General features: G+C 39.7%; 1 protein-coding gene across 1 annotated transcript in view; it reads right to left on the bottom strand.

Annotated features, from left to right (window-relative positions):
* The window catches only part of TNKS (tankyrase), a 138265-nt gene that overhangs the window by 15770 nt on the left and 108488 nt on the right, over nt 1-14007 (bottom strand). Inside the window, exons 12-20 of the mRNA XM_082282070.1 lie at nt 12756-12927; nt 11508-11587; nt 10353-10498; nt 9214-9379; nt 6336-6555; nt 5956-6065; nt 3252-3440; nt 1672-1909; nt 912-994 (exon numbers count right to left, since the gene is read on the bottom strand). Of these exons, the coding sequence (XP_082138196.1) occupies nt 912-994; nt 1672-1909; nt 3252-3440; nt 5956-6065; nt 6336-6555; nt 9214-9379; nt 10353-10498; nt 11508-11587; nt 12756-12927 (1404 nt within the window). The remainder of the gene's footprint in view (nt 1-911; nt 995-1671; nt 1910-3251; nt 3441-5955; nt 6066-6335; nt 6556-9213; nt 9380-10352; nt 10499-11507; nt 11588-12755; nt 12928-14007) is intronic.

Genomic DNA, 14007 nt, shown 5'->3' with positions numbered 1-14007 from the left:
CTGTAAGCAACACATTACATTTTAAACCTTCATTTCCTGATTCCTCAGTAAAAGATTAGCAGCAGAGGCCAGAGGAAAAAATAATCATCACATCCAGTCTCTTGCACTTGCACCTTTCACTTCCACCAGTACACCCATCTCACTCATGTAAACAGATCTATTTAACTGCAACATGTTAAATTTAAGAAACAGTACATAAAGGGAATCTACAAATACATTACAAGTACTTCTGCTGCAAAACACAATGTAAGCTTGAGAAACTTACATCAGTTGTACTCTTTTGATATATTGTGAATTATTGATAAATCTGCAGGTTTTTTTCCCCTCTCAATGCGATTTGAAAGTTAGCCCAGCAAAACCCAGTTAATCCTATGATCCTAACCTAACAGGAAATGTAGCTTCTGCATTCTGTAGCATGAATACTCCTGGGCTAGATTTTTATTTCAGTCTATAGTCAAACTGGAGGGTTTCCTACATCTAACCAAAGTATCACATGCAGCACTACAGGTGGTGAAAGGCTTGTTTGGCTATCGAGACTGCTGAAGGACAAATGCAGGTGACATTTCAACCTAACTTCATTATAGTCATCATGTTCAAAGTTCACAAGGTCCAAAATAACTCTCAGAATACAACCCAAATTGGCAGTCAGAGTGTACGTGTAAGTGAAAGCTACCTGACACCTGAATCCAACAAGAAAAGGTATTTTCGTAGGTTTCGCAACTTCACCATATTGTATCTGGCAATTCATTTGCAGAAAACGGAAAGAAAACTTGGACACACTTGTTTTTCTGTAGATGTGAAGTGTGGGGTTTTTCCTTCCCTTTTTTAATTAGACAATGAAAATGTCACTCGAGTTTATTAGGTTAGTTTATCTTCTGAACATACAAACAGAGATAAAGCTTGCCACTTACCTGTTCTGTCTCAAAGATGTCTCGAAGGTGTTCAAGACCCAGGCTTTTTAGGAACTGGGTAATGTTCATGTCAAGACCAGAAACTGTAAGAGAAGAAACAAGTCTTTATATCCTATACATCTGAAGTAACAAAAACCAAACCAACCAACTTAAAAAAAAATTAAGCAATACCACTGCTTCTCTCAAAATTCCCAACTCTGATTCTTTTTACAATCAATTTGTCTATGTCTGTAATAAACAATCTACTTCCATTGTGCCAAAGCTCATCACCGTTTCCTCTTCAGAATCAACTATTAAAAGCACAAACTATCTGTGACAAATACAGGCTCATACTGCAAAGAGAAGGAAAAGAAGGGTGGGTGTATTTTTGCTACCTGATACCCTTAGATTCTCACCTAAAGCATGGATTCCAGATACTAATCAAAGGGTTTGAAAAGCCTTAGCAAAATCCCCCAGCCATCACAATCAGTACTCCTTCATCAAAATAATTCTCATTGGATTTTCTTTGTAAGGTCAATGAACATCTGGGCACCTAATCAGATCTGCATCTGTAGTCAGACCTAATCACTGACAGCAGACACAGATGAACAGTTAACAGTGAACAGTTAACAAGCATGGGACACTTTAAAATACAGATAACAGTTCAAACTGCACAGTATTTTCTGGCTAGTCAGAAATGCTTTTCAGATAAAGCACGGCCCATTTTGATATTAAACTACTGTACTTCTGGCAAGGTAAACTTGTCCAACAGCAAATGCACCTTCTCCTTCCTTCCTGTCAGTTCCTGCTGCTCCATCCCCAGCATTTGATGCCCCTCCTACGGCTAGTTCTGCCAGTGGGCCCGTGAGGTTATCTATGCTGCTGGCAGCAGAGAGGCAGGATGGTGTAGATGCTGGCGAGATCACAGAGGCACTAACAACAGTAGCTTGAGGCTTGAAGCACGTAGGCAAAGCTTCTGGAGGCATCGCATCTATCAGCAAAGCTCGGATATCATCAGCCTGAAAAACAGAAAGAACACCCAACATGAGCTCCTACTATCACAAGTCACTGATCTCTGGAGAATTTTAAGTTGATTTATTTGATTGTTCTGTTCCCCATTAGAAAGAAAACTGCCAACTTCTGTCACAGGGGAATTCATGATTGCAAGAACATTTTGATTCACCACTCAAGACACAGGTGGAATCAGGCTCTCCCCACTTCTAAAGGTATGTAAGAACGTACATCTAATTTCTTTCTGGCACAATGACTTTATAGGTGTTAAAGCCAGGGAGAACAATGCAGCAACTTTATTAGAAATCCTTCACAACCTAGGCCAAGAAATGCCACTTCTTAATTTCTGTCAGGCTCAACTTCAGGTGCACTGGAACACGGTTTCAGTGGAAAGATTACCACCACCTTTGCTATAATCACATCTCATAGGGTTAGAACAGAAAAAAAAAGGACAGGAGCTCAGGAGAACTTAGCTAACAATTTGATTTAGCCTTTATTGACTAAATTAAGCAATACCCTCATCTTCAAGAATTTCCTCTTTAAAAGTTCTTGTAGAACATGATTAAGACATCCTTATCGTCCCCCAGAGAAATCAAATAATTTTCATATCCTTCATCACAAAGCAAGTTTTCTAGAGCTCAGATTACTCTGGAAGGTATTTCTTGACCTCTCCATAAATAAATCAATAGCCCTAAAAGTTACTTGCACTGAAACCAGACACAGCATCCAATTTGGCTGCATTATCCATTCCATCAAGATTGTTTAAGGTGGGGCATACATGTTCATATAACTTTATTAGGCTTTTTAACCAGACACCACTTACAAGAAAGTTTACAGATGCCAGTTTTGGAAAAAGTTTGATAGCCACCTACAAATCTTTGGAGGTAGAATGAATTCTTTGGAATGTTGTTTTGGAATTAATTAAAAAAAAAGGAACTGAGGTAATATGGAGCACTGAGCATAATTATCCACTAAACGTTCCCATTCCTCTAAAGGCCCATCTGATGTTCCTCCTAGGTTCAAAGAAATAATCACCAACAGTACACAGACTGGCCATCATCAGAGACATTCCAGACAGTTTTATTTCCGGGAATGCGGAGATTGATCCCAGGAGTGAATCCTTAAGGAGAAGCAAATCTTAAATCACAAGCCACACTAAGACCTCAGCCAAAGGAAAATGCCTGGACCCATGGATAAAAAGCCACAAACAGGCACTCAGAAGATGCTCTTCTCTCTCCACCTCAGCACAATGGAAGTGGAGGACTGCTGATGCCTTGGAGCCATAGAAATGAATTTAATACACATAACAAATCCTCCAGAGCAGCCTGTGGCTAGCTAACATGAACTTACTGTTGCCAGGTCTAGCGGTGTCTGACCCTCTTGGTTCTTCATAGTTGGATCTGCTCCATGAGCTAACAGCAGAGCACAGAGCTGTGTCCTTCCTTTTTGTGCAGCTTCATGCAAAGGTGTGAATGCCCATTTATCTGTTGCATTTACACATGTATTATATTTGATCAACAGTGCTGCTATATCCACATGCTGGAAAACACAAGAACATCTCAATCAACATGCTACTGGTAAAACATATATTCCTTTTTCATGTTGGAAGTAATGGTGCCTAGAGACTCTTGTGGTTTCTCTCCTCTGTAACTCATTCTGCCTCCTGTGTCACAGGAGCAGCACACTTCTCCAGGTACCAATTTATACTGCAGCTCCACAGTCATCTGTGTCTGTGCACTACCAGGTCACTCATCAGCACATGAAGAATTGGGATCAGGCACAGAGTCAGATTTCTGTCGAATCACCCCAAGTACATAGCATGAAGTTTGTGCCAGCTGCAGGAGCAGACATGATACTTAACCCTGAATAAAAAAATTATTTGTGGACAACTTTGAACTGGCAAATTTACAGAGCTGCAACTTTTGTGGCACAATACTAGAAGCTCTGAAGATCATGGTGGTGTGCTACTGAGCCACCCCTGTCTGTACACAGAAGTCTTTGTTGTACTTTCTTTCTTGCAAGACTTTGAACTCATCTGTGACAGAACAGATCTGTTCTATCTCCAATCATATTTTATGAGAACTGTAATTGATAAAACATATTATGAGTGTTACAAGGGACAACTGTTTTACATGGGTTATAAAAGTAATGAACTTATAACCCCATGTTTCCATCAATATCCTGGCCTTGAAGTCTCCCAAGTAAAAATACAAGAAAACTGACAAATGAAATTTTTGCCTGTCTCTAACCAGCAGATCTTTTTTGTGCAAAACAGCAAAGAAAAAAAAAACAGGTAGTAAAAATGAGTGAGTAGGAGCATGAAACACTGAGATGGTAAGCAGAAGCACAAAGACTTGCCAATGGATTGCCTTTTTCCCCTCAATGGCAATTAAGTGACTCTTTGCAGCTCTCATAAAATAGCTTGGTCTCTGAACAAGTGTGGTGTGAAAATACTGCCAGCTTTATTTTTCCTCTCTGCCAAACTTTTAAAGCAATTGCTGTTCCTGTGATTTTTCTGCCACAGAAAGCCCTATTGAGGGACACACGGCATGAAGTGCGGGGTGGGAGAACTGAAGAAACTTTTGTGAGGAAAAGGCAGAGCCTGTGAAACTTGCCAGCTATGAACTTGTGAAACCAGTACTCATCTCCTCTCTACCTCCCATTACAGACATCTGAACAGGCTGATGACAGCTCAGAGAGAAGTGTGGGATGCCAGGAAAGGTATACAGCAACTCTTAACTAAATAAGCTGATGGAAAAGCACCAAACACTGCCTTTTTAATGTTTCCTAGAGAAAGCAAGGCAATCAGGTTAGCTTGGCATTATGATTTTTAGAAATGATAATTGGCTAAAATCAATCTCTGACACTTCTCTATGCCAATAAGAAGTGCTCTGACTTTGTGTAAAATGTATGTTTTGGTTTCTCATGCCAAAGAACAGGAACACAGTATTTCCAACAGACTTTATATCTTAGCAACATCCTGGGAATTAATGCTTATGGCAGATGCTGATACACCATATTGCTTGGTATTAGGACCCTGTAACATAAAAGAATTCTTTGTTGCATTTCTAATCTTTCATCGGGATTTGAGGCTTTTTGCTCTTTGGGACACTGGGATCCCAGAGTGATGTAAAGAACCAATACAAATGGTGTAGATTGAGTTCCACTGATGCTCTTTTAAAAAACAAGGTGAATGCTGCACTTTTTATTTCATTTGCTCTCAAGCAAAAGCAATCATGGCTCTATTATGGTCACCTCTCCCAGATTTTTCTGTATTTGTGCCAGGGCCAGGTCAGTAACAGACAAAGCATATCATGAGACCATCAAACCCATTACTTCATGAGCTTCATATCCTCTGTCTGACTGTAAGCACAGTGCTAGGAGCTTCTCAAGCACTGTCTCTGTACAATTATTTACAAGAGATTTCTTTCTCACCCAATCCACAACTAACAACTGCTTATAAGCAATCTATTAGGCATCTGTGCAATTGGTACACAGATGCTTACTCCTATATGGAGGAAGGAGGGCCTGCCTCATACAAAATGGTTTGAATCTGCCACTGCATGCACCCCCCCTGCAGGACAACCACATTACAAACTCAGTAGTCATTCAACACTTCAGCTCTAGCAATAGATTCCCACCAAACACCAGCTGTAACACTCCTCCACTTCGCTGTCATCGTCTGCACACAATCCCATGGTATTTTTCTCTTCCTTCCATCTAAGTCTTTCAGAGACAACTTAAGGTCTTTTCTGTTTCAAATATCACCCCAAACTTAACACTGTTCAATCCTGTGCATTTGATTGCCTACATAAAAGCTACATTGTAGTGATCTTTCTGAACTGCAGCATTTAACTGCTACCGCACACCTGGATGTGTGTCCTACTGAATGACTGCAAACAGGACTCAAAACAGCAACTTAACCCAACAAATATTTCATGCTATCAAAACCAGAACTATGTTCACAGCCAAACAGCTGCAAAGTAACTGGCTTTGGATATGATTTTAATGAGTCCCCTGCTGTTCTACTCATGGCAAGACTGCCTGCACCTACCCCATAGGATGCTGCATTGTGTAGGGGGATTAATCCTCCTTTGTCCTGGGCATTAACATCAGCACCATGCTCAAGAAGGTATTCAGCTACTTCCAAATTGTTGTAACCAGCTGTAGAAAAAGCACAGGAAAAGAAATTCAGTGTTAGGAGAGCTAAACTAAAGAAAAATATTAAACAGAAAAGCTAAGGCAATTTTTCAACTGCAAAAGTTCCTCTTCCCTAGTAATTGTATCAGCTCCTGAAATACGGGTGCCATAGTTAACTCTTTGTACAGGACAATTCTCTGTGAAACTCTTCTAATACCAATCCTGATTTTGGCAAATTACATCTGTAGACCTACCATAAATACGCAAGCCTTCAAAACCTGGCGTGCTACCCACCTGCAAGATGCAGCGGTGTTGAATTTCTTCCCTGGGTGTCTCTGCAATTGATATTTTCTTGAGTACACAGCTTCTGCACACGTGCCAGGCACCCCTTCTTGGCAGCATCTAGCAAGGCAGCATCTCCTCGCAGTAAGTCCTGGATATCTGTGTCCCCTTCTTTCACCAAATCTAGAGGAGTGTTCCCATCTCGATTCTTTTTTGTTGGATCAGCTCCATGCTGCAAAGAGCAAAGCGGAACGCTACTGTCACAATCGTGTGCAGAGCAGTGCATGAAGTGTGTCACTATTTTGTGAAACAAGATGGGACTTTGCTGACCTATCATAATGAAATAATAATTGTATAGGCACATGAAAATAAATCCAGAAGGCTGAGGCCTAAAAGCACTAGTCAGAAAGACAGCTGTGTGAATCTCAACTCCACAGGCAAGAACGGCAGTCCTCTCCATGAGCTGTCCCTGCTCTATTTGCAACTGAAGTATGTTCAGGAGCATTTCCTGCATATAGCTATTTCTTACTGCCACAGCAGTGTGAAAAGAAAGCCAACTGCAAGTACCCTGCTGCCAGTCCTCCTCTTCTCCTGAAAACTGGCAGGAATCAAATGGCTGGCAGAGGTATTTCCTGAGCACAACCTTCTGAGCTAGCAAAGCCAGGCTCTGAATTTTACTAAATGTCATCCTGATATTGAAAGGCACTTGTTTCAGAAGGGAACTAGAAAAGTACTCTTCTCTATACTTCCCAATAGATAACAGCATCATCTTAAGCAGTTTACAGGTCTTTGAAAAAGTGAAAAAAAAATTTGGTGGACAAGTGGAGTTGGATGCTTGCTGATGAAACATGCAGACCAGGCAGTGATAAGAACACAGTACTGGAGCACAGGGGATGAGAAGGAGAACATACAACTATGTAGAGCATATGGTGTGAGTCACGTCCACATTCAGTTTTGTGGGAGGACAGCTCCTTCCCTATTCCCTCTCAGCAGCAATGGGAAAAAAACAAAGATAGATAAAGCAGAGGCAGCTGCTGGCACCATAGTTCTCTGGCTGACTTTTTCAGAATAGTCAAACACAGTGGTCCAATCCCTGCCAGCAAGCCTACCCTGCCATTTCCCACTGGACGTGCTGGCATAGCTGGTGCACAGCTAGTGTGAGCCATGAGGAATGAGATGGGGATGGGGAGAACAGAGGGAATTAACTGTATTTGGAAGCAACACAACTGTGTTCATGGTGTAAAGGATAAAGAGCAAGGGACAGAAAGGAACAGAGTATTGATTACACAGAACCAGTTCCACATCTGTGGTTCTCTTAGGAGGAGAGCATTCTTCGCACAAAGTTTTTTAGACTGCAATGACTTCTCCAAGGTATGACCTGAAATCCCTTATTTTAAAGCTCATCAGAATTGAAACTATTCAAATATGCTCCAGAATAAATATCTGAATGAAGATGCAGTGTCTTCTGAGACCCCTTCCAAGGCATAGAAACAAATGAAGGTGGTAATTTCAAAGAAAGGTGACAAAAAAAAGAGTGTCTCCAAAATGCCTGTTTATTTTTGTTTCCTTCTTCAAGCAGACCAGGAGAGAAGGAGCAGACATCCGGAGGAGTCAAGCTCAACATCCAACACTCAGCAGAACTGACAGCACTGCCAGCAGGCATAGGAGACACAGCAGGAGAAACCCTGAGTAAACTGCAGTGTGAGCACATACCCACAGACACCCAGAGACTTCACAGCTGTGGGCATATTTAGCTCTTGTGCAAGAGTGATTTTTTAAAAAAAAAAAATTCAGCACTTTTCTATTTCCCGTTATACATCCATTCAGGATCCTCTGAAGACAAAATATGGCTAAATTCCCTGTGGAATTAATAGAAAAGGCCAGAGACCTGTGTCTATAATGCAACACTGTGCTTGAGAGATTATGAGTGTTCCTACAGCTTGAGCTAACATCTCTATTAGGCTGTTACTTCCAGGCCACCACCATGCCTACTCCACAGACATCTCTTAATATCTCCTGGTTTCTGCTGTAGATGTGATTCAAACTATCATGCTTCTCTCTCTGACTGCTTTTTTGGTAATCAAGTGAAATTAATTAATGATATAGGAGGGAAGTATTGGGGCTTTGCAGCAGCAAATGAAAAGTGGCTGGGGAAGATCTTCATTATTTTAAGACTATCCATATTCTGACTTTCTCCTATTTTAAATGTTGTGCTTCAGAGAGACATTAGTAGGCAAGGCTGAAAGAGGAAATAGGATTGGCAAGAAATTCTACTCTAGCACCCCTTTTCACCCTCCCAGGGCAGGATCTGACTTTATGTTAAGAAGTTTCTCAAACTCATTTTTCTCACTGGAAACATCTTTGCATTACCTCATGCTTTTTACAGGTTCTTCCTGTAAGTATAATGAATATTTATACCACCATATATTAACATGCATTTCCTCCAGGAGCTTGATATTAACATAACAGTTTTAAATTTCTCTCATACCAAACAGCACTTAGGACCCACCCTCAGTTATTACTCTGTAACACACTCTTGCATAAGTATTAACAAAATTTACTTAAATGCAGTAACTGTTTCAGAAAGGGATGGATAGGACAAGGCAGGGAGTTCTGATTTTTACACTCATTCAGCTGGTTTTTCCAGTTTCAGAGTCCTGTTGACTCAGCTAACAGTATTAATACACGTGCTGGAAACTGTACTTGTACTGATGATTCTTTTTAAATCAATGATATTATACAAGAAACCATCTGACAATTGCAAGATGAAAATTGATTCAAAGATACCACAAAGAATTCACTGAATGCAATTAACCTTGCATTAATTAGTCTTCAGAAAAAATAAAACATATATGCATTTAAAGACACATCTGAGAACTCCAGCACATACTTTTAAAAGCAGTTTGCAGATTTCATATTTTCCTTTTGCTGCTGCTTCATGTAGAGGAGTGAATTTCCACAGGTCTGCCACGTTGACAGAAGCACCATGCCTCACTAAGAGTTCAGCCACTTCGTAGTGTCCATAAGAACAGGCATTGTGCAGGGGCACTAAGCCACTAATCAAAGAGAAAGCATTAATAGCTAGAGAATAAAATCCTATATGCAACCAGTAGATAAAACTCCCACTTTCACCAGACATTATTTTTATCTTTCAGTCTTTCCAGTTTTCATGGCTTTATTTCTCTCTATTAAATTAAACTTAAAACTTAAATTAAAACTTAATTATCCTTCTTCAGTTCTCATCCACAAGACTTTTAAATACTTAGAAAGCCCCAATGTTACAGCTTCCACGAGCAACTTCAATGATGTTAATAACAGACAAGAACTAAATTGCAAGACTCGCTGTTGTTCTGAGTTTGGATATTTGAGTGTAAATTTCAAAAAAGACATAACACTATATATTGTGTTTGAAGTACAGTTATTAGTAAGTACTGCACATCTGATAGATACAGAAGGATATCCAAACATTTCTTCCAGGGTAAGCCTGAAAATCCAGTATTGGAAATTAATTATCTCCCACCCTGAACTAATATAGTGGAGTAAAAGAGCAAACATAATCATGCTGCTTCACAATTAAGGCAAAAACCTGTAAATGGTTAATACAATTTAACTGAATATTAACTGAAAAAATAACTAACTTAATAATAAAAGCTAACAGAATTAGAAAAATGACCACAGATAACCCTGGTATTTTACCCTATTTTATTCAAAACTAATGTTAGATCACCTAAAACAAGTTAAAGGCTGCTTTCAAGCAAAAGTCTCCAAAATGGGCAAAAAGGAGAAAAGAAGTGTCATGTATTACAGTGCCAGGTATATACTTAATAATGGCTTTTCCAGAAAGCAAAGTATGCTGTAATGGTCTATAAATCTCCCTACAGCACAGGAACAACGCAGAACAAGAAGGAAAGAGAAAAATCCTCAAGAGAAAAACACAATGGTCACTGAAATCTGAAGCAAAATGAATAGGTGGGATATAAGTCTCACACTAATAGAGAACAGCAGGACATATCGTGGAATGAAATGTACCCTTTATCTTTGGCATGCACATCTGCTCCATGGTGCAAGAGGTACTCCACCACTGATACGCGGTTATACCCTGCAGCAAAGTGCAGTGGTGTTGAATGACGGCCTTCCAGATCTCTGCAATTCACATTCTGAGGGCTGCAAAGTTGCTGTGAAGACAAGAGAACCCAAAATATAGTACAAAACTAAAACTAACAAATAAAAAACTCCACAAAACGAAACAGCAACAACAAAACATGAAACAAACCCAAAAGAAAAAAACTAAACTACCACCTCCAAAGACCCCAACACAAAATTTGATCCCCTTATTATATTATACAAATTTTTTGAAGTACTAGGAAATTTCTTTCGACTTATGCAAAGTTAAAAAAATAGCAGCTCTAAATTTATAGCTGAAAGTACTTCTTTAACAAGAATTAAATGATGGGAGCAGTGTGAAGATGTTCCTAATGTATTAGAAAGGGTGAACCTCTACATCATCACGTACCAGGTTCAAGGCCATGTAACTTTCTCCAGATATATTGCCATTTCTGGCTTATACTGCCTTCAGAGAACTAGAAATATTTAACTTAGCAGTCAAAGGAGCTGCTGGTGCACAAAACTGCTGCTGTTTGAATATTAATATATATCATGTTGAACTTCAAGGTGGGAAAGTATGCACAACAGTCTATCTGCAGGCTGTTTTGTCCACAGACCAAGTAACAAAAAAATGATCAAACCTTCCTGTGATGTTGGGATTCCATGGCCTGACCCTTCACCTTCAGATTAAGGATGGTTTAAAATATGAAGTCTGTTACCTATTAACAGTGTTTGCTTGCCATCTGATTGAATCATGCACCTGAGGGCTTGTTTCTACTAAACTGTGATTCTGAGAACCACAGGGTCTGCTTCAAAGAATTATGGCTACATCTGAGTCCATTGAAGACATGACTGTGTGAAGGACTGGCAGAGTAAATAAGCAGAAACTCAAGAGAAACACACCTCAGTACATCTTAATGCACTACTTTCTAGAAGGAAAAAAAGAAAGATCCACTCCTTCCCATTTTTTATGATTTACCATCCATTGGGCACTGCTTCCACAACTCATGTAGCAGAGGTTTCCACAAGCCTTGCATAGCAATGCAAAGTAGAAAATTCACATGAACTGTTCAAACCAACCTTCACAGTTTCCAAGTCTCCAGCTTTGGACGCTTCTAACAACCGATAATCCACATCGGATGTGCGCACAGGTGTACTTTCTACATAGGGAAAAAGATGCTTTAGGATACTTAAGTTATATTAACTTGTGCTCACCATATTTTCCAAAGTTGGGGGGTGAAGTTTGTCTGTTGTTACTCGCAAAAATGCAGCTCGGGTTGTGATGTTCAAGTTCATATTGCCAAAATGGCTGAATAAGGAGCTTTAGTGTCAGAGCAAATCAGTCAGATTTTGACTCTAGAGCTGACATTATTCTGCCAACATTCTTCTCTCTCAATCCACATACACACATTCATGCGCACATTTTAACAGGTAACGGTACCCACGTAACCAGCTACATCTCAGGAGTACACTTCAAAACTGTCCTTCCTTGCACTGCTGTAAAATGCTTTTTCTTAGTTTTGTCCTGTTTTAAGGTAATATTGTTGAAACACTAGAGGAAACAGAGTTTCTAGCTACCATGGGTCTTCTCATCTATGTGGATATCAGCCTTTGTTTGACTACCCGCACACCTCACTGTAAGGTGAGTTACTTGCTCTGTAGTAGCTACTGATGCAATTATTCTTCTCTGTACTTGCAAAAATTCAAATGTAACGTGGGTAAGAGGATGCAAACCCTTAAGCACTTAAGTTAAAAATAGTGGCACCCTCTTCAAACATCTATTCATCTTTTTAATGCAAGACATAAACAAATTGTTACCTAAGCAGTATCCAGAGCACATTCACAATAAAATCTTTCTCTGCTGCACAGAGATTTGAAGTAGAAGTTCAAACAGTTTAGCAACTATCAGTGTTTTTCTGCCAGTAACACTCTGCTTGTGACTGCTAAAGTATGAAGTACCTAACAGGTTGCCTGATGGAGGGGAAAAGGTTTCTTACGTGCTCAGCAATGTTCCAGCCCTGGAACTTGCTACCAAAAGAATCCCAAAACTCCGTAGGTGTGCCTTCCTACAATCTCCTTGTACAGCAGCATGCTCTAAATCTAAAAGCTGGTTATTTTCTTCCTGATTTGCACAAAATCCCTGAACTGAGCAGAGCTATTTATTTATTTTCTGACAAGTATCACACAATATATACTGTAGTTGTGTGCACTTGATGACAGAAAGATGAGAAAACTACTGCAAGTCTTTTGCATTGAAAAAGAAGTAAGATTCAAAGCTGTAAAGGGAGAAGCTGAAGTTCAAATACAAAAGCCTTTATTTTTACCCACCACTTAAGATCTGTTGCACTGCTTCATTTCCCATCTGTGCTGCTGTGAAGCCTTGCAAAGAGATGATGGAGGGATCAGAGCCGTAACTCAGCAACAGCCGGCAAGTTTGCAAGTGCCCTGCTAATGCAGCTCTGTGCAATGCTGTTTGACCAAGTGTGTCCAGTGCATTCATCTGAAAAAGCAGCAGCAACATAAAATAAAGCACTGTTGTAATTAAAAGGCTGCACCTGTCCCTGTCCTTAAAAAAGAAGAGCAATAAGAATAATTTTCTGGCATACAAATTTATCTGTCAATTCTTCTGCACTGCAATTAAACAAAACCAAATGACAAAATAGGCAAACACTCTAAAGGAAAAATAATTTACCATAGATGTTTTCCTGTCTTTTAACAACACAGGTTATTTGTTTGCATGGATAACAGACAACATAGGATCCCCAAAACCATACTTTAAATAGCGATCAAGCTTTTGAGAAATTTGATGAAGACCAACCTTGTGCAAGAAAAAGCAAAACTATCACAGGAGGAGAAAGAGGTAACTTGATCTAAATTGTTACCAAACAATTCAAGGATGTTACAGCTTCAAGGAAATTACCATCTGTCATTGTCAGGAGAATAACTCAACATTACCCACTACCAAGAATTAATGCAAAACAAAGATGTCAAATTAAGAATTCTGAAGGAAATGAAGGAGTGGGGGGGAGGGGGGAAGTTGGATACAAACATGTCCTCCTCGCTTTTTGTGCCTTTACAGAAATGTTAAGTATACCTGGATATAATTCTTCTCAATACAAGGCTGTATAAACAGGCAAAATGGAGTATCATTTTCAAAGAGTATGACATAATGGAAACATATCTGTCTGTCAAGATCTAACAGAGCACCTAAATAACCAGAAGTATCTCCCCCAGTGCACTACCAAAGAAAGGAAGAGAATAATAGGGAGCTTCGAAAAGCAGAAAAACACCCCCATGAAAATAACCTTGCAAGAAGATACTCTGTACCCAGCAGTGATTCATGACAAATTTAAATGCAAATGCCCAACAGCTTTTTTACCACTTTATGAAATACAGAACTACTCGATATTCTCTGCAAGCAACTCGGAACCTGTTATCTCTTTCCAAGCCTACAGATTGCAGGCTGTGAACTGCATGCATAATAAACTTCGTTACTGTATAAACCCCACCTTTTTACCTTCTCAAAATCTTTGTGGTGGCAGCAAACAAAGGTTTTACTTGCTGTTTCTCACCTAAAATG

Source organism: Coloeus monedula, assembly GCF_965178545.1.
Source record: "Coloeus monedula genome assembly, chromosome: 5".
In the NCBI taxonomy this organism is placed as follows: domain Eukaryota; kingdom Metazoa; phylum Chordata; class Aves; order Passeriformes; family Corvidae; genus Coloeus; species Coloeus monedula.
The sequence above is the reverse complement of the archived record's forward strand: the minus strand, read 5'-3'. Positions and strand labels throughout refer to the sequence as shown.